This window comes from Paralichthys olivaceus, chromosome 13 (assembly GCF_024713975.1).
Source record: "Paralichthys olivaceus isolate ysfri-2021 chromosome 13, ASM2471397v2, whole genome shotgun sequence".
Lineage (NCBI taxonomy): Eukaryota > Metazoa > Chordata > Actinopteri > Pleuronectiformes > Paralichthyidae > Paralichthys > Paralichthys olivaceus.
The window spans coordinates 9,244,519-9,263,262 of record NC_091105.1 but is presented as its reverse complement, the minus strand read 5'-3'; the positions used below and the strand labels follow the sequence as shown (position 1 = coordinate 9,263,262).

The following is an 18,744-nucleotide window of genomic DNA, read 5'->3' as shown; positions in this document are numbered from 1 at the left end:
TGCAAAAGCAAAAAACCGGTGGATATCATAACAAAACAATGAGATTTATTGTCATGAGACAGTTCGATAAGAGGTTCACATTTTTGTGGTTTTTATTTCCCCTTGTTTATACATTACCCCTTGAAAACCATTCTTAAAACAATACAGGTTTTAAACCAACATTTAAACAGACTAAACAAATGGACTAGTTGGACCTCGACTGCATGATGGACTCTTATTAGTAGAAAATGGCATAAATTAACAGATACACAAACAGATGGAGTTATTCACCGATGAGCGGCTTCCATTTTTCATGCTAAGCTACATTAACTGTCTTTAAACGAGGTCAAAGAATGACGAGACAGCTAAAAATCCATAGACATAGGAAAATAATCAAACATTACAGGACATAGTTCCACACAGATGGGCATATATTAACAAGTAAAATTATACAAAATACTTTTTTTTAGCAATTAATACGTTTGGGAAAATATTTTCGATTTATATGTTATGAAGATCTTACAGAGGATATAACCTAGATGCATTCTGTCCCAAACAAATTACAGTTAGGTTAATATATGTTAATTGCACAAAAGCAAATAAATAAATCGAATTATAAATAAGTAAATACCAAAATAAATAAAATATTGCATGGAAACTGGCTTTACATAAAAGGATAAAAATAAAATAAATAAATACTTAATAATAAATAATAGAAGATAAACCTTTTTGGAACTAAAAGTATTAAGAAACATAGCTTGTTTGATTTTCCGTGCAGTCTAAGAATACATCTAAAAGTAAACAGCTCTAAAATGATACTGTATACACTTGTATTATGATATTTGTACAAATGTAAATGAGTATTCTCAAATCAAGGAGTCAAGCGATTTCTGATTCAAACTGCTGCCTACAGGAACAACCGACTGACTGCAACAAACAACTTTTATAAAGAGAGGACTGGAATCCAACCGTTTACATAGACAGATGAATGACTAAAGAAAGTGCATTCCCCGCACATCTGGGGAATAATACAACAGAATGAAGCAGAAAAAGAGAAGGTAAGCTGGTACACAGCAAGACTCCCACTGCATAGCTGTCAAATCAGTTTCAGATTTTACAAAGCTCCAGGCTCCTCTTCTCTTAGCATATGCTGCCTTTTGCAAAGACTTCTTGTAGCCGAAGGCTCTGAATAAACTCTGTAAACAATGGCAGGCCGGAGCACAGCAGCCCCTGTCATACAAAATCCTGTCGCTGGTAAAACCTGGAATGTGTCCAGCCTCAAGAACGGGAGTATCTTTCTTTCAGTTGCCTATTCAATAAAAAAATAGCCTCTGGGCGATTGGCTGGTTGTTGTGGTTAATTCACTGGCCAGTCCAAGAGGGTTGAGCTCTGAAGGTTCCCACGACGACACCTAACATCACACCAAGTGGGGGTCGTTAGCAGGACTGACAGTGAAGCGCGATGATGTCACTGGATTGGCCCCCACAGGCGACCTTGGTTTTAAATCCTCTTTCCTCTTTGATTCTTTGCTTTTGATGTTTGGCCCTGATGGTAAGAAAAACAAAATCAGACGTGATAAAGTGAAACCCTTCAAAGCTGGAACTGTTGAGTGGATTACTCAATGGGACTACTGAGCTCAGACCTAGGAGCCCAAAGGTGGGGCCCAGAGGCAAGAGACTGTTTTAAATGACCGTCAAAGGGGAACTCTTTATTCTTCAAAGATCTTGACAAAATCTCTTCGCGGCTCCAGAAGCTGTGTCAAGACTGATAAATTGAAGTGACGTCACATTGTCCACTGGGTTTGAAGACTACTGTTTGAAAATAAAAATAAATATGCACAGAAAGAATATCAGGTTACCAGACCTCTGTAGACCCTCATCTTTGTTTGAGGCTACATTAAATACTACCAGCGTAACAGACCCAAATCTCCAACATGGAACAAAGGACAAGTCTCTTTTGGTTTTAAACCAACCTGACAGTTCTGGTTTTACTGCAGTATATTACTGAACTCAACAACTATAAACAATGTTGTTTTGTGTCTCTTTCAGTCTTGCTCTATTTATGGTGGGTGGACTTTACACGTCTGTGCACAGTGGCTCATTGTCTAATAATCTATCTGTGACATGGATAAAGAGTCAGACATTAATGCCAAACCAAATACACTGAAGAAAATAAACCATTAATCTGCATATATTAGTTAATACTTAACTAGGTTAGGAAAAACACAATGGTTTCTAGTTTTAAAAAACTAAATGCGAAAAGGAACACAGCCTCTTTTTTCAAGACTAAGAAAGATCATAAAAGCATCTAATTCTGGGGTTTCTTCATTACGAACAATATTCTGATTCCAAACTTTCATTATTCTGTGAATGAGGTGATGAGAGTTTAAAAATGGAAAGTGAGAGAGAGTCGAGACAGCAAATTAAACTGTGTTGGGAAACACAGCTTAGGGTTGCATTGTTGATGGCAGTATTTATGTCCGCGCTCATGTCACAGAGTCGAGGGGGATGATTACAGAAGATTAACTCTAGCGAGAAGATGGTTGAACTAAGGGTTTTCCATTTCAGTGATTTTATGAGTTAGAGACTGTCAGATTTTATTACATCATTCTGAAGATCAAGGTGGAAACAATGATAATAGCTATAAATAAAGAAAGATATTTCAGCTTAATGCACATTTTCTTTATGGTGGAAAAAGTGTGCTCTGTGCTATGTGCTAAAATGAAAATAGCAACAATGCTATAAATGCTGATGTGCAAAATACCTCAATTTTACTCTTTGTGGCCCGGTGCAATACCAACCACAAAGTACAGGTTGAATACATTTTTTCCAAAGATCTTTACAGTAATTTTAGCTAATGCCTATCACACTGATGTATGTTTGATTGTTGATTTTTCCATTCAGTTAAGACATAATTAGCTGTTTGATAGCTGAGACCTCGATACCACGGCTCCACATCACAATCTCTAGTGTGCAGAGTTGGGCTCTACATGATGACACAGATATTTTGGCTTCATTTGTGTGCAGTGGGAGGAGGAGATGTGTCACCCATCTTTATTTACTATTCATCAGTAGCATGAGATGATTTTGAATTTACCATGCAGATCCAACTTGTTGCTTTTGACAGAAACGGCAGCTGGACTCGTGGTAGCTGAAGAGCTCAACTTATTTGTTGGAGTTTCCTGTTGTGATGAAACAGAAAAGTCAGACTTCCTCTAATAAAATCTAAAATGATCTGTATATTATGTTTGAAATTTATGAGAAATACCTGATCAAAAAGATAGATTGTGACATCATCAAAAAAGGACACATTTCGTCCTCTGTCCCTCTCTCTGTCCATTGGCTCCTTGGGTGACTTCAGCAGACTCCTCAGCCCAACGCGTTTGTCCACGTCGGTTTCTGTGACGACGATCACCCTCCGGGAACTTTCGTCCTCCTGTTCATCCTCCTCATCATCGTCAGGGTCGCTCCCTGACGACAGACCTCTCCGTCTTCCAATCCTGTTTCCAATCGCTCCATCCCCAAATCCTCCTTTACCGGTGGGGGTGAGGGGGAGAGTCAGAGCGAGAGGAGGGAGGGCGAGAGACAGACGAGCGAGTTTTGCTGTGAAAATGAGAGAATGGAAGAGATATTAAATACAATACTCTCGTCTAACTGGAAGTAAACATCAGTTCATACTTAGATAAGATAAGTAACTAAGTAAAACTTATGTACAAATACATTATACATTGGAAAATAGTGTTCTTTCTTAACTATATATTATTAAAAAATTTTTGTCAAAATCAGAAAACATTTTCACACAATGAAAACAAAACAATCCTTGAGGTAGAATAATTTATTCTACTTTTTGTTCATTTAAAAATAAACTACTGAGATGTACTATACATGTTCGACTAAGGAACTCACAGCATCATACAGTACATAATAATAAGTCATTTATGTATATTGAGTTTGTATTTTATAAGTTATTATTTGTAACAAACGTGATATGAAGGTACCTTTCATTGCCTGGTTTGCAATGGGCTGAGGTGTAACCTCAGGTTGTTCAATCACAGTGAGCGGCTCTTCTTTAGGTTCTTCATGTTCGTCGATGTCGGGTTGAACGTTGGGAACAGTTTCCAGCTCCTCTTCACTACAACAACAGCAACAACAGGAGAAATATGAATTTATTAAAAATGGAGTCAATTGATTAAAATATTAAAAACAAGAGCATGTCTATAGTTTTGAAACAAAATATTTTCCAATCAAATCTAGTCGCAGTGTGTTCTGTAGATTTTTTTTTCTTTCCATCGTAAATAACAATCAGGGAGCGATATCTAAAAACAAATAAAAGCATACATATATATATATATATATATATATATATATATATATATATATATATATAGCTAAATACTTGTGTGGCCAAATTACTATGAAGCCCTTAAAGTAAAAAAAAAAAAGTCTAACATATGCAAAAGAATAGAATTTTCCCCCCAAAATCAGAACTCAAGTGTAGATACAGTAAAAGATTCAGTACTACCAGAAGTAAAAAGGAAAATCTGTATTTTTGTGTTTTCCATTTGCATGAACCAAACCTTTAAACATAAACTAAGATATTAAGGGTAAGATCTCCATGTTTAACCTTCGTCTCACCTTTCATCATCTATCTGCTCTTTCACAGTGACCAGCTTGCTGCTCTCTGAGATTTGTTCTCCCCACGGTCGCAGCGTTGCAGTGTCTTTCACAGTCGCTCCCCAAAGCACATTTGTTTTCACATTTTCACTGAGGGAGAACTGCAGCCTCTCCTCACACACCTGAACCAACAAAACAAAACAACAGACGGGTGAATAAGGTCAGAATAATAATACAATGAGCAAACTTTACTCTCAAGAAACATACTCACCTGCATCATTAGGCCGTTCTTCGTTGTCATCTTGGAGAGAGACCCCTGGTCTTTGATGTCAGATGTCTGGCCTGATGATCTCAGCACTTCATTGATCTCCTCTTGTGAATCCAGGATCATGGGAGGTGCAGACTCCCCCAGATTATCAAAGTTATTGGAGATTCCATCCTCCTTCAAATCCACCCTGCTCTCCCTGGGAGGAGAGGAGTCACAAATCTCCTCACCTGTGTCCCGATCCCCGGAGCTGCTACCTTTCTGATCAGGTGATTTCTTCAAAGATTCCAGGAGCTCCAGGTTTCCCAAGAAAAGCTCCCCCAGAGCGTCCTCCTCATCCCCAGATATGCAGCACAACTGCTCCAGTTTTTCAAAATCCTCCAGGGGCTCCTCGTCCAAATCTTTCCACTCAGAAATCAATAGTTCTGGGAGATTGTTGACAGGAGCTTGGGGTGAAGAGGGGGTGGTGGATGATGTTTTCTGGGAGAGGTCATTATGTTCCTCCTGACTTTCACTGTCAGATGTAAAATTGCTGTCATCATGCATTGTTATATGCACAGAGGGCAGGTTCAGGTTGGCCAAGATCCCTTTACTCTGCGTTGGAGCAGGGGGGGATTCATGCAGTGGAGGCTGCGGGACGTTTGTATTGTGCGGTGGGAAAATATACTGCTCAGTGTCAGTGCTGGCAATAAAGTCGTCTAGATTAATGTGACTAATGAACTCCTCTGCCTCGATAACAGAGAGCGGTGGACTAGGAAACGAGTCGTCCAAACTTTCCAATTTATCATCTTGCACGTCAAGGTCTATGCTCGGTGGAGGACTTGGAAAATCTACGGAGCTGAAATTATCTACCTGTGGATCTATCTCCTCCTGTGAGTCAAGGTCACGGGGACAACAGATGGGATCTGACTGAATGTCTCTGAAATCCTCCTCTGTGTTCATGAAGACAATTCTATCTTCTATGTAACCAGACAGCTGTGGTCTCATTTCAGCCTCTGAATCTAAACCTGATTCCTCATTTTCCAGGTCTGCAAAGTTCACATGAGGAGCTTCTGTGATGCAAATTGATATATTTGCGCTGTTATTCTGAGTGTGACTTAAGTAGTTATCTAAATTAGAATCAGTTTCCTGGTCAACATGCTCAGCTGATGCCTGCTCCTCCGTTTGGATCTCGCTGAGGTGATTCTGAGGCCAACTGTTAAAATTGTGATTCTCCTCTGTCTCTGTCGAGTCTAGCCAACCTTCCCTGTACCCGACCGTCTCTGTGCATGATAAAATCTGCCTCTCTCTTTGCTTTGAGGTCTCTTGCTCGGGGATTTCTATATTCTCCACTTCAATATCTGAGATTTCTCTTTTCAGCACCTTGTTGAAACTGTCAATTTCTCCTAGATTCTCAATATTTTCATCCTGTTGTATGTGTACTGATTGGGAAGCCGGCTGGTTTTCTTTGTCCTCCGGGTCAATGTTTTCCTTCATGCTGAGATTACCGGTCAGTCCTTGTGTTTCATCATTCCACATTTCTTCACAACCCTCCTGGACAGCCGGGTGAGGTTCACTTCCTGCAAGTTCATCGTTTTCCTCAGTCTCCCAAAACTCCTGACCTACCACGAGCCTGTCCCCCACCTCCCATGCTTTATTACTGAAGCCGGAGAAGAATTCAGATCTTAGCTCCATATCTTGGCACCTCTTCTCCGGAGACGCCCACTGGTCATTTTCATCGGGCCACAAGCGCAAGTCCCTTGACTGTGAGAAACGGTGGCAGTCAAACTCTCCTCTCACCACGTCAGGACCTGATTTTTCTTCATCCTCCTCCAGAGCACTCCATAACTCTTTAGCTTTAACATCCAGGCCCTCACAGGAATCTGTATCCGCATCGTTTGCAGAGTCAACGCCACTTGCTCGTCCTCTCAGGGGCGACTTTTCCTTCATGGCATTACTCATCTCTGCAGCAGCCAGCTGTTTCTCCGTCTCTGTAGACGTCTTCTTTTCCTCGCTGCTGTTTGAGCAGCAGAGGTTTCTCAGACCCAGCTCATTGTGGTCTATACCAGGCCTTTCTTCACGTGTCTCAGGTTCTTCATCATCCCTCTGAGCCCATGTCAGTCCACTCACTTTATCACTGTCAGACTTCCCATCATCCCTTGACTCAACCTCTGACTGCGTTTCATCCATGAGTATGGCGTTATTGCTTTTAATGCTGTATAGTTGAGATATTCTGGAATCTCCGTTGGCAACTTTGGACAGTTCTACATTTTCCACAGTGTCACTTCCATGTTTGAGGGAATTCAGTGCAGAGAGATCAACATCGATCTCTGAAACACTTGTGTGATCTTTGATGCTTGATCTTAACATGCAGTCTTTGGATTGACCAGATACAGACCTGATCAAAACATTTGTCTCAGTGAGGCTCTTGGAATCGTTATCTGCAGAGTCCTGGTGTCTGTGATCTGTTATCTGGGAGACGATGCCATCTGTGTAGAGGTTGTCTACATGACTGTGTGGCAGCCCTTTCAGTGGCTCATCGTCTAACTTAGAGAACAACGTATCGATAAGTTCAACACAGTCCTTGGCCTGGGGATCGTCACACAGCAATGTTGACTTTTTGCTGTCATTGTGGAAAATGCCAGAATCGTCCCTCTGTGAGGACTGCAGCCCTTTGCTAAGAATATCTTTGTCATCAGCTAGAGTATAGAAGCAATTTTCAGTATTTTGATATGTTATACCCTCTTCACACGTCATGACAGTTTTTCCAGTTCCAGTTCTTAAAGGACTCTTTTCCCAAAACTCTCCCTCCTCCTCAGTTCTTTCCTCAATCCCTGTCAGTATTCCCCGATCTCCTCCTCGACCGCTGCTCGGCCTTGATGAGTTGAGTCCATCGCTGCTCCTCCTGTTCATCCCGTCACCCTCCCAGTCACTGTCTGAGAAATAGGCAGAGTCTCGATGTGGTGTTTCATTTCCCAGTGCTCGCCACCCGCTGCTCCCTCCTCCTCCTCCTGTCCATGAGTCACTAGGTGTGAGGCAGTCGGCCGAGCTGGAAGTCATAGGTGACAGGACCGAGTCTGTGGGGGTGACGAGCGAGACATCAGAGGATGGGTCCCAGTCTGGAGTGGTTGGAGTGGCGGCAGGACTGGCTGCCTTTTGACAGTATTTTTCTGGGCCGCCATCAATGAAGTGAAGTAAATTTTCTCTCTTTGTCTTTACAAAGCTTTCATCGTCATTTTGAGAACCCATATTTTTAGAGTTCTCCAACTCAGCAGCTGCAGAAATGTTATCAGCGTGGTTCTGTTCTGTCTTGGGATCATGTGACGTGGTATCAGTCTTTCCACATATTTGATCTCCTCTCTCAGGACTAGTGGCCCGTAGGTCTTCCTTCATTATTTCACCGTTCCCTACAACAGCAGACTTTTGAGTATTTGCTTCATGTGTAAACAGCAATTGGTTATCATGCAGTATCACAGTGTTGGATTCTTTGACATTCTCAGAGGACTCCAGAGAAGATGCCTCTGAGAGATCTGTTTGCTCTCCTCTGGCAGGTAAAGCAGGACCATCCGCACATTCCTCCTCCTTCTGACATGCAGGCATCTGGTTGTGCAGTAAACCGTTTTTGGGCATGATCTCTGAAAACACAAACTCACCAGATTGGCAGTGGTCAGCATCGTTTCCTTGGCTGTCCAGTTTGAGATTCTGTTTGTTTGATCCTATGTGAAGGATTGGGATCTCAGGTCGGATGGAAACTTTTATCTCACTCTTTTTAGCACGCTTGGTCACCTGGGCATAGATGGCCTCGGTTTGTGCATCATCTTTGCCTTTGCTTCGTATGGAGTTCTCTGACTGAAAACTAATGGTCTGTGTGGAGTTTGGGTCAATGCATATGGACTCATATTCAGGTGATAGTGGAGTAGGAGAGGAAGCGGGTTCTGCCTCCTTCCTGTTTGCTGCAGCGTTTTGTCTTGATATTATTTCCGTCAAAAAGGTCTCCGCCGACTGGATCTCTTTCAGGAACTCCTCCCTGGTCATTTCAGCTCTCTGTGGCTCCTTCTCAGTTTGCTGTAGATCAGACTCCTGCTTGCTGATGGTGATCTCAGAGAGCAGAGAACGAGACCTGCGTATACCTTTTGAATACGCGTCCTCAGCCTCAGTGCATGAGGGAAAGCCTGGAGTGCAGACAAATGGCCGTAATCTGGATCCTGCAGGATAGAGGTATTTTACTGGGTCACTGCTTGATCCTTCCTCCACATCCACGTCCATCCTCCCTGTGTCGATCTCTGTCAGGAAAAGTTCCCTCTGAAATGATTCTTTAGTAACTGTATATTCCTCCTCAGCTCCTGTCTGGTTGATATGTTTCTCTGGCCCCCATGACTGCCCCACTGATCCCAGCTCTGTAATCAGAGACTGGGAACGTCTCATTCCTCTGTTGGGCAAGACAAAGTTTCCCCATCCCTCTCCATCTCTTTTCTCCACTTTCGTTCCCTCCCATGAAGCCTCTGACTTGGACTCGTTGGACTCTGTCACAGTAGATATTTCTGTCAGAAACAAATGCATAGGGGATTTTTTCGCTGCGGCTACACGTTCAGCCTGAAGTTCAGCATCCTCTTTCCAAATGGCAGGGAGGATGGTGTCGAGCCGAGACTGCGTCCTTTTCATTCCCCTGAAGAAGAGGTCCGGAATGGCTGGGTCTGCATCTTCAGACAGGCTGGAGTGGGTGACAGTCGTCGCACCGCAGGGTCTCTCAGGAGACATGAAGGGAGAGTCATCCTCATCTGAGTAGGTGGGACTGGACGAAGACTGGCATTCAGTCTGGGGGCGGGGTAGATTGCGATAAATAGGGCGCAAAGGGTTTTCTCGACGAACAGGGGAATCAAAGGCTTTTACACGTGGATGAGAAGCCTCCTTTGAGTTGTGCAATGATGCTGCATGTCTGGTGACACTCTCTCTATGTGACAAGTCACTGGATAGTGGGTCTCTATTGCATCTCTGCATCTGCGGCTTACTGTATCTGGAGTAAAATTCATTGTAGCTGGGGCAGCTTCTTTGTGGTTTGGAGTGGGGAGGGAGAGGAGGAGGACACATTTGAGGAGGCTGAGGGTAAATTGGATGGCTGGATGGGGGGAGGGACGGGGAGAGGGACGGGGATGGGGGTAGAGTCTGTCTGGAGCGATGGAGCCCAAAGTGATCAAAAGTAGAAGGTGGACAGCTGCTCATGTGATGGGGGTCTGTCTCGATTTTTCCGCTAATGCTGTAGTGAGGCAGTCCTCTGTATCCGAGCGGAGGGGCGGGGAGGGGGCGTGAGTGAAGGTGATTGGCTGATGACATGGACATAGAGCGAGGTTTGGGAGGGAGAACTGGGGCTTGGGAACTTGATGATCTTTTATCTCCCTCACTGCTCTTCTTCTTCTCCTCCTCTTCGTCGTCCCCTAAATCAACCACTGAGAAGTCAGTCACTCTGCTGGAAGTGTCTCTGAACTCTGCCATACCTGTGTTAGGCACCTGGAGCTGAACCTCACTGGATCTGACCGTCTGCAGCCCCTTTCCACATTTGTCAGAGGAACAATACGGGATGCGCTCTTTACCCAGCAACCCACTGCGGATCTCAACCAGCTCCACATCTCCAGGGCAAATTGAGTCGGAGCGGAAAGAGCACTGTGCCTTCCCTTTAAGAGTTGGCGACCTGTCCTGGGGAGTATGCTCCTCTAACCTAATGTAGTACTCGCTGGCAAGGGAGGGACTGCGAGCGCTAATAACCGGGACCACAGTGGGAGTGTCCAAAGACTGTCTGTGGTTATTATTCACAGTAGGGATTGGCTGAGGAGGAGGAAGTGGTTTGTAGCCTCGTCTGGCATGAGCCTTCTCCCAGAAATACTCAAAGTTCAATCCTTTGCTTGTTTCAGTGACTGTCAGGATGTCGTCCAATTCAGACGAGGACGGGGTGATACAGTTCCCCACCGGGTCCAGCAGGGGGTAAGAGTTGTCTCTGTCCTCCCTGCTGTACTGTCTCTCCCTTTGCCGCTCGTTTGCTGCAGTCTGGAAGGCAGGTGGTCGGAGTAAGTCCCAGCGTCTTTCAAACGATTCCTCGCTCTCGCCTCTCCTTCCCCTGCCCTCCTCATACTCCTCGTCCTCTTCATCCTCTTCCCCAACACTCCCCCTGGCCATTCCTCGCTCTGCGGCCAAGAGGGAGGAGAGGAGGAGGAATATCTCAGCTACAGATGGGCGCTGAGATGGAGGTAGCCAGCAGGACTGCATGATCTCATACCTGAAGAGAAGAGCAAACAGAGGAGGAAAGTTATGAGAGACACAATTAAGGTATTCTTGCCTTCGATTAACATCATTAATAAATAATCATTTTGTGAATAAGTGCACTGACCAGTAGTCTGCGTGGGAGAGTTTGAGTCTGGGCTGGGCCAGCGTGATCTGTCTCTCCCTAATAACGAAGGTCAGCACCTCTTCATCACTTAGGTGTCTGTGGGGCTGGGAGCCAAATTCAAATAGCTCCCATATCACCACCCCCAGCGACCTGGAAGAGAAAAAGATGAAGAGATGGTGAGACTAATGTTCACAGCCCTCTTAGGTTTTGGTTATGTAATGCTTGTTCTGCAACACCATATTCATTCAGAGCTCTGACTTCCCAATAGACAAGATTAAAGGCATAGTCAGAAAAAAACAAGTGTAAAGATATTCTATATTTAATTCAATTATTAAAGGGAAAATGTCTGAAAAGGGAACAAGATTATTCATATCTTCTTCAAAACTTAAGTCAATACTCTTCTACTTTACTTTGTTTCAGGAATTATGTCCTGTTGGTTCCTTCAATAAAACACATTAAAGTGGAGTCTGTAAAATCAGAGCCTAAGGGTTCAGTCCAGTTCAAGCCTTTGTTTTTGATCACTCCCTTTGGTATTTCTGGGCCTGGCTATAACAAGTAGACTGCTGACACACTGATGGAAATCCAGACTCTGCTTCAGCAACATTGAGGTCACACTGATTTTAAACAGAAGGCTTAATTATCTGTGGAATGAGTTGTTGGAGAGCATTTTCAAATCAGCTGCCTTTGTCTCTTTAGTTTCACATCAATGCAAGATTCAGAAGAATTTTGAAACTACAAACAAGACTCCACAAAGAGCTTTTCTTATTATCAGCACACAATACACTCGCACAATTTTCGTTCAGTGTTCAAAACATGTCTTCCTTAAGATGAGTTCAAGTGCATACGTATCAAGAGATTTAAGGTTTATTCTTTTTGTCTATTTAATAGTATTTTTGCTCATGTAACAGGTTTGAATATTTTAGAGTTAGGGTTCCACCACTGATGAGAGAAATGGAAGCAGACTTTAATATTGTTCACACCAGACAAAGGAGCAGGATGACACGTAAAACCTACCACACATTACTGGTCTTGGTCTGGTCAGTAACGATAAGAGATCCTCTGTATTCCTCCAGCAGCTCAGGAGCAATCCAGCGCAGTGGGATCCATAGCTTGTCTGGAGTTAGGTAATAGTCCTCCTGCACAAACACACAGCAGAATTAATTATAATACATTACCTCAGACACAACAAAGATGAAATACGTTGCATGGTTTAGGATCAGATGTACACATCCACATACCTTATAATGGTTGTGTGAAAGGCCGTAGTCGCCTATCCTGACAGTGAGGTCGGAGGTCAGCAGACAGTTTCTTAAAGCCAAATCACTGCATGACGAGAACACAACCACCAAACCACATCAATCTGAGAACCAAACTCTCTGTCTCTAACTATAGGAGACATGCAATCTTGTTTAAAGACTTTGGTCGTGATAATTGAACTGAACTGAATAATGCATGGCAGTGAAGCCACAGCTGACCTGTGGATGTAGTTGTTTTCATGGAGATGCAGCAGGCCAGAGGTGATCTCAAAAGCCATTCTCTGAAGAGTCAACAAATCCCGAGTCGGCAAGTCTGGAGTCATCCCATCTGACTTGCGCTGGGCTCGCAGATACCTCTTCAGGTCACCCTGTTTGTATATCAAGACAATAATAATGCAGGAACTGAAATGTATATAGTCTTCAGTAGAAGATGAGATAATGCCATATCGGCAGTAAGCGAGTTTCTCATGCTGCGAGTGATATTTGTGACTTCTGCATTAGACACTTCCTCATTTAGGTATTTTCCATCATAGAGGGAGAGAGAAGCAGCAGGGGAATAGGTAATGAGCTGGCAGACTTTGTATTAGTCATTAGTGCTTCAGGAAGGGCAAGGAAATAAAATAAGGAATTTATAAACGGGTGACAAAGTGTGAAAAAGAGGGTAATAGCCGTATATGGTGACAGTGTGGTTTGGCTTCTCTCACTGTGTTTCTGTCATTGATCTGCTTGTGTTTTTGTTTGGCCTGAGAGTCCACTCACATAGTTTTCTTAATCAGCCAGTGATTAAGGCAGCTAATGGAGGGAAAACAAACTGATCTTCTTGATTTCATAGTCACTGGGACACCTATAGTTCTAATGCAGCAATAATATACAGAGCTACTGAAAATAAAACAAGGCATAAACAAAGTTAAGCTCTGATTAAAAATAACTTCATGTCTGATGCAGTTAAAGCCTGATTACAAACTGCAACAAAGGCTGAATATAACAGCTTGCATGCTAATTAACAGCATTTGTTGGAAAAAGCAGTCTGGTGACTAGCATTGTTTTTTCACTGACATGTGACGATTAATAGGACTCCTAAGCTGCCATAATATTTGTGTATGAATATGCAGCGTCAAAAAATCCAAAGCAAGACAAAAGAAAGATAAAATTAGGTGGATATTATATTCTGTTCAAAATGACCCACCTCTCGTGCAGTGCTGGAATTATGACACAGCTTTAGCTGCTTTTTGAGCACATATATTATTTTGTATGTTCAGTTTCCCTTTTTCCCTTTGTCCTTTACTGTATAGTACAATGTATAGTATCAAATCATTATAAATTGGCTGATTTGTATTTACCAGCTGACAGAACTCCATAACCAGGAGGAACGGGATGCTCTCACTGCACTGCCCCAAACACTGAAGGATGTTGGGATGTTTAAGGCTCCTGTAGAAAGAGACACCACAGAGAGATGGACACATAGATTAAAGGGCAGTTAAAGATAAACAAGATAGAACGTGTGTGAAAATGACTCCTTGTGGTCATATTATTCAGTTTGTGTTTGAGTTGGGATGGTACTCGCTGGTTTTGCCCAGAGAAAAGAGTATAGAAAAGTGTTGTTTATATTTTAATTTGGTTAATACAGCAGCCTCAACTTATGGATGACCTGACTTTAAGGTCCAAAAATTGCTTCTTGACTTTAGCAGTTACTCCCACCTGTACGGCTCTGACTCAGCCAAGAACTTCCTCTGCTCCAGAGGGCTGGCACTGACACGCAGCTCCTTCACCACAGCCTGAGAGGAGCTGCAGTCACACAGCACTTCCGCCAGGATCACCTATAGAAGAGATCGATGGACTATCACACGGAAGAATGACCAGGAGGGGATCGGCAGTAAAAGAGCTATTTTGACCTGGTCTGCGTCCAGTATTAAATTAAACATAGCAAACTGTGTGTAAGAAAAAAGAAAATCTACACTATGACGAGGTTCATTCTGAAATGATTTGATTGTGAGAGGCAATCATCTTACCTTTCCAAACCAGCCATTTCCTATTTCCTGAAGGTAGTTTAAAGTGTGTCTTTTGAAGCACTGAGACTTAGAGTCTGCAAAGAAGAAGAGAAATAAAAAAAGATCAGGGTCATGCAGTCGTCAGCAAGTGATGTTTTTATGATATAATGTTACACAACAGGGGAAAAAACAGCTTTAAAAACTGATAGACTGAAGAAAGAACAGCCAGCATCTAATAACAAACCACTCATTTTTGCACTGTGCTGCAAAATAGGAAATACTGACAGACACAAAGCATTCCCTCAGACACAAATCTATTGCCATCAGCCAATTATATTCTCAAATCACTTATAACATCATGTTTTGTTTGACCAACAGAAAGAAACCCTGAGTTTTTTAATTTACTACCAATTCTCAAATTTGTAAAGCTGGAAAAACAAATTTAATGAATGAAATAAGCAATTAACTGATTATTTAAGATGCTGCCAATTAATTTTCAGCTCATCAAAATTTGATTAATCAACTAACCACTGAAGCTCTAATCGTTACCAAGCACAAATCTGTCCCTCTGTCACTGCAGGTCAGACAAATGTCAAACATCACCTGCTCACTCAGAGCGATGAAACAGATCATAGTTTCCACTTCACTGATGTTGCCCATACTGGTTGAATACTCGGTTTGAGACCTTTAATGGATCCACTTCAGCGATTCAGGCAACAGAGCCTGAGGGCGTTTAGCACTGGCTCTCATCCGAGCTTCAAATCCTTCAAAACAAAACTGAACTCATGCTGAAATAAGAGTGAGCAGGAGAATTGTTACCTGCTCCATCCTGCAGGGCGGGGCAGTTGGACCTGTCTCTGACTGGTAAGGTGTAAACCTCAGGGAGGGAGGGACATGACGACAGGCTGTCCTCCTGGATGGGGCTGGAGCCTCCAGAGCACTCCTCCCCGTCGGCATTGTCAAACTCCTGGTTGATAATTAAGAATAGAAAATAAGCCACACTCTTTCACTCTGTCTCTTTTCACTTAATACGGTAATAAGGTTGACTTTAGCAGTAAGTATCAAGGGCAGACAATGAGAGAACAGCTCCTCAGAGTAATGACAGCCTGTCAGCTAAACAACAACAACTCTGTTGGATGAAAGATGGAGGCTTAGTCAAGATTAGACGGAGAGATGATTATTGACCATTTCTACCTCATTAAATAGGAGGCATTGACTGTTTCTATTTCCATCAGTTTACCGAGTCTAGTTTGTCTAGCTTATATAAAACCCATGCAGGAATGCACAAGAAGGTGTGACAAATCAAAGAAAGCAGAGGGAGGTGAATAAATCTCTTACATGTTGAAGACTTACATTGAACCCCACTCCTCTTTTACAGCACAGGCAGGTGAGGAGCAATAGGACGAAAGAGACGAGCCCAGAGCAAGAGATGAGGATGACGACATAGGGTGGAGGAGAGAGAGATGCAGCCCTAGATTGAGAAACTGAGGGGAAGACAGGAAGAAGAAAATAGAAGGGAGGAGAGGAGTTAATACAGCAAGTCAGGGTGGATGTGCTTCTGTAAGGTGGGGAGGGGCAAACTGTTAGGTTTGAGTCAGTGAGAAGAAAAAGAGAAAGTTCACTGAATCAGAAAAGTGTAAATTCTTGTTACATAGGTTTTTTTAAGAGGGGGAAACGACTGGAGCGTTTTCTTAGCAGCAGGTTTGGGACACAGTGGAGGACCCCAATGGACAGCTTGCATCAGGGGATTTGGGGTGGGGGGTTAAAAAAGCAGGAAGAGAAACTAAGCTGAAGATCAAAAACATTGTCTGGATCAGTAAAAGAAAATAGAGACTGGAATTAAAAGTTTGAAAGTGGGAGAATATACCATTCCAGTAAGGACAAAAGCATGGGGGGAGGGGGGAGATATCAGAAATGGCATTCCACTCAGGAAACACAGTTAAGAAGCAGGGAAGGGGGGTGGCTGGAGTTGTCATTTAGGTAAAAACGGGAGCGCTAAATTGGGAAAGGGTTGGAAATTGGAAAAGATTGACTCAAATCAGGAAGGTTGACTACTCAGGTGAGAGAGGGAGGGATCGGGACATTTGATATTTGTACCTCAACATGGTCGATTGTGAGAAGTGAACCATCTGTAGAAAAGAAAAGGGGCAGGGCAGGGTGGTTAAATACCCTTCAGGTGTTATCTAAAAGGTTTCATGTCAATACTACAGACAAACATTTCAGTACTAATGATGAGAGAGAGGAGCAACAACACCTTGAAATAAACAGAAGGCGGCCATCTACAGAACGTAGATACTAATATTTAAACCATAGAAATTAAATACTTCTCTTCATGCCTGTGTAAACAAAACAGCATTTAGGACGCCAGAATAACATTCACATATAGATCCATGTAGCTCCAAACACAGGCTGCTCTCACTGATATTATGTAATGCACATTATACACAATTGAAATATTTAAAACATATTACAATCCCCAATAACTTTAAGTAATAAAAATGAAAATGTCCTTAAAAAATCCCAGACATTTAATTGGAATCATATTGAAACCATACCTGCAAATAAATCACTTATTCTATGTTTTATTCACTTTGTCTTAAAATATCTCAGTGTCCTTCATAAAAATCCAAAAATACATTCATTCACGAGGTCATGATATTGTAAACACTGCATACATAAATTTTGAAGTATATTGAATAATTTACCAACTTAATAAATATTGTAAAAAAGAAACATTCCTCAAAAAAAAACAAAAGAAGTGATGTTTCTGTTTGTGAACTCGATGAAAAGGCTTAATTTCTATTGACATTTTGATCATGATTCCCATTTTCTTGCTTATAAAAAGTTGCAATGAAAACAGGACTCACTTATTTAAACACAGGCAGTCTGAGCAAAGGTAAGTGAGGATGTGTTCAGCATGTAAAACCACCTTCCTATCAACGTATACTGGCTGGGAGTCAAACGTGAAAATTTGGTACATTGCGGGTTTCAATAAATTCTAGATAATTTCGAGCAGGTGAAACAAAGAGGAATACAACAGCTAATTTGCTGATGGGAATCATTTGTCCATGCACCTGGGAGATAACAGTCAAGTCCACTAAAAAACATGCACCACAGAAGACATGACTGTAGCGGCTCCAAAATCCTGATGCACAATTCCTGTACATGTGCGATTCTCTCATCTCTCCCCAGACAGAGAGACACTGCATATAAATAGGAAGCTAACCCAGGGCCTGTTCCCACCAGCAGCAGCAGCAGCCCCTGCCAGCAGCTCTCATCAAAACAATACACCACCAATACAATGACTGCACACACACACACAGTCCCTCTGCCAGATCTTGTGGGATGGGGGAGGCATATTCAGATTGAGGAGAATAAAGATGCCAGCAGTGGTTAATAGGCTAAATAACATCCAGGAGCTATTTATAGACTCAATATCTCGCAGTGACCGAGGGTTTCAATGTTGATGACCACAAATTACATTGTGTTTTTAAATGGCATCGATGTGAGGCCCGGGATCGAAGCAGAACCCCCCCCCCCCCCCCCAATATTTGCATCACTGCATGCAAACATGGTGCCCTCCCCATCACCCACCAGCCTCGCACTGCAATAATAACACATCGCATTATGTCTCAGGCATATTATATAGAGAGAGGCCTTTTCATAGCTGACTACATCCCCCTCCTTCTCCTCCTCTGCCTCCTTTCTCCAGCATCACTCACAGGTTTTCAAACAACCTCCTCCTCCTCCACCGACTCCGCTCACCTTCCCTCTGCGGGGCTCCCAGCGCTCTCTCCGGGCTGAGGTACGACATGATCCCCGCCAGCGCCACCATCACCCAGCAGTGTGGCCGCATCGTCGCCTCGTCCGGAGCGGAGGCGACAACAGCATCCGAGCGACGCCGCCGACCGTCGGTGTCCTCCCGCTGCTCTGCTCCGCCTGCACCGCCGCCGCCACGGTCTGTGTCGTCTCCGGGGCTCACGCTGTCTCTGCCTCCCCCTCCTCCGCTTTTCTCCTAATAAATAAAGAGCGTCTCCTTGTTGTGCTCCCTCCTCCTCCCCCCCTTCCCTCTAATCCGCAATTAAACACGGTGTGTGAGGAGATGCTCTATTGTTGCCTCCTCAGTCCACAGCGGCTCCCCGGGTACACGCACACATCCCTGCGTCTGAGAACAACCCCACCGTCACCCCCCTCTCTCCCTCACTCACATCTTTTCTTCCTCCCTCTGTCCTCAGCTTGTCTGTATCTTTCTCCTCCGCCAGCCTACGTCACATTCACGGCTCGC

The 18,744-nt window shown here is 43.2% G+C and overlaps 1 protein-coding gene across 2 annotated transcripts; it reads right to left on the bottom strand.

Moving 5' to 3' along the window:
- Positions 1-74: 74 nt before the first annotated feature.
- On the bottom strand, positions 75-18,661 carry lmtk3 (lemur tyrosine kinase 3). Of its 2 annotated transcripts, none has more exons than XM_069537572.1 (16): positions 18,225-18,661; positions 15,798-15,943; positions 15,279-15,426; positions 14,481-14,554; positions 14,170-14,288; positions 13,812-13,899; positions 12,691-12,839; positions 12,454-12,538; positions 12,230-12,351; positions 11,216-11,365; positions 4,864-11,104; positions 4,614-4,774; positions 3,977-4,110; positions 3,247-3,581; positions 3,076-3,160; positions 75-1,524 (listed from the first exon to the last, which is right to left on the bottom strand). In XM_069537572.1, exons 1-16 carry the CDS (start codon positions 18,313-18,315, stop codon positions 1,397-1,399), a joined length of 8,256 nt encoding a protein of 2,751 aa, XP_069393673.1. In that variant the 5' UTR covers positions 18,316-18,661; the 3' UTR covers positions 75-1,396. The 2 variants fall into 2 exon arrangements, with proteins under 2 accessions (XP_069393673.1, XP_069393674.1); XM_069537573.1 differs by having other exon boundaries at positions 15,813-15,943; positions 18,225-18,660.
- Positions 18,662-18,744: the final 83 nt, after the last annotated feature.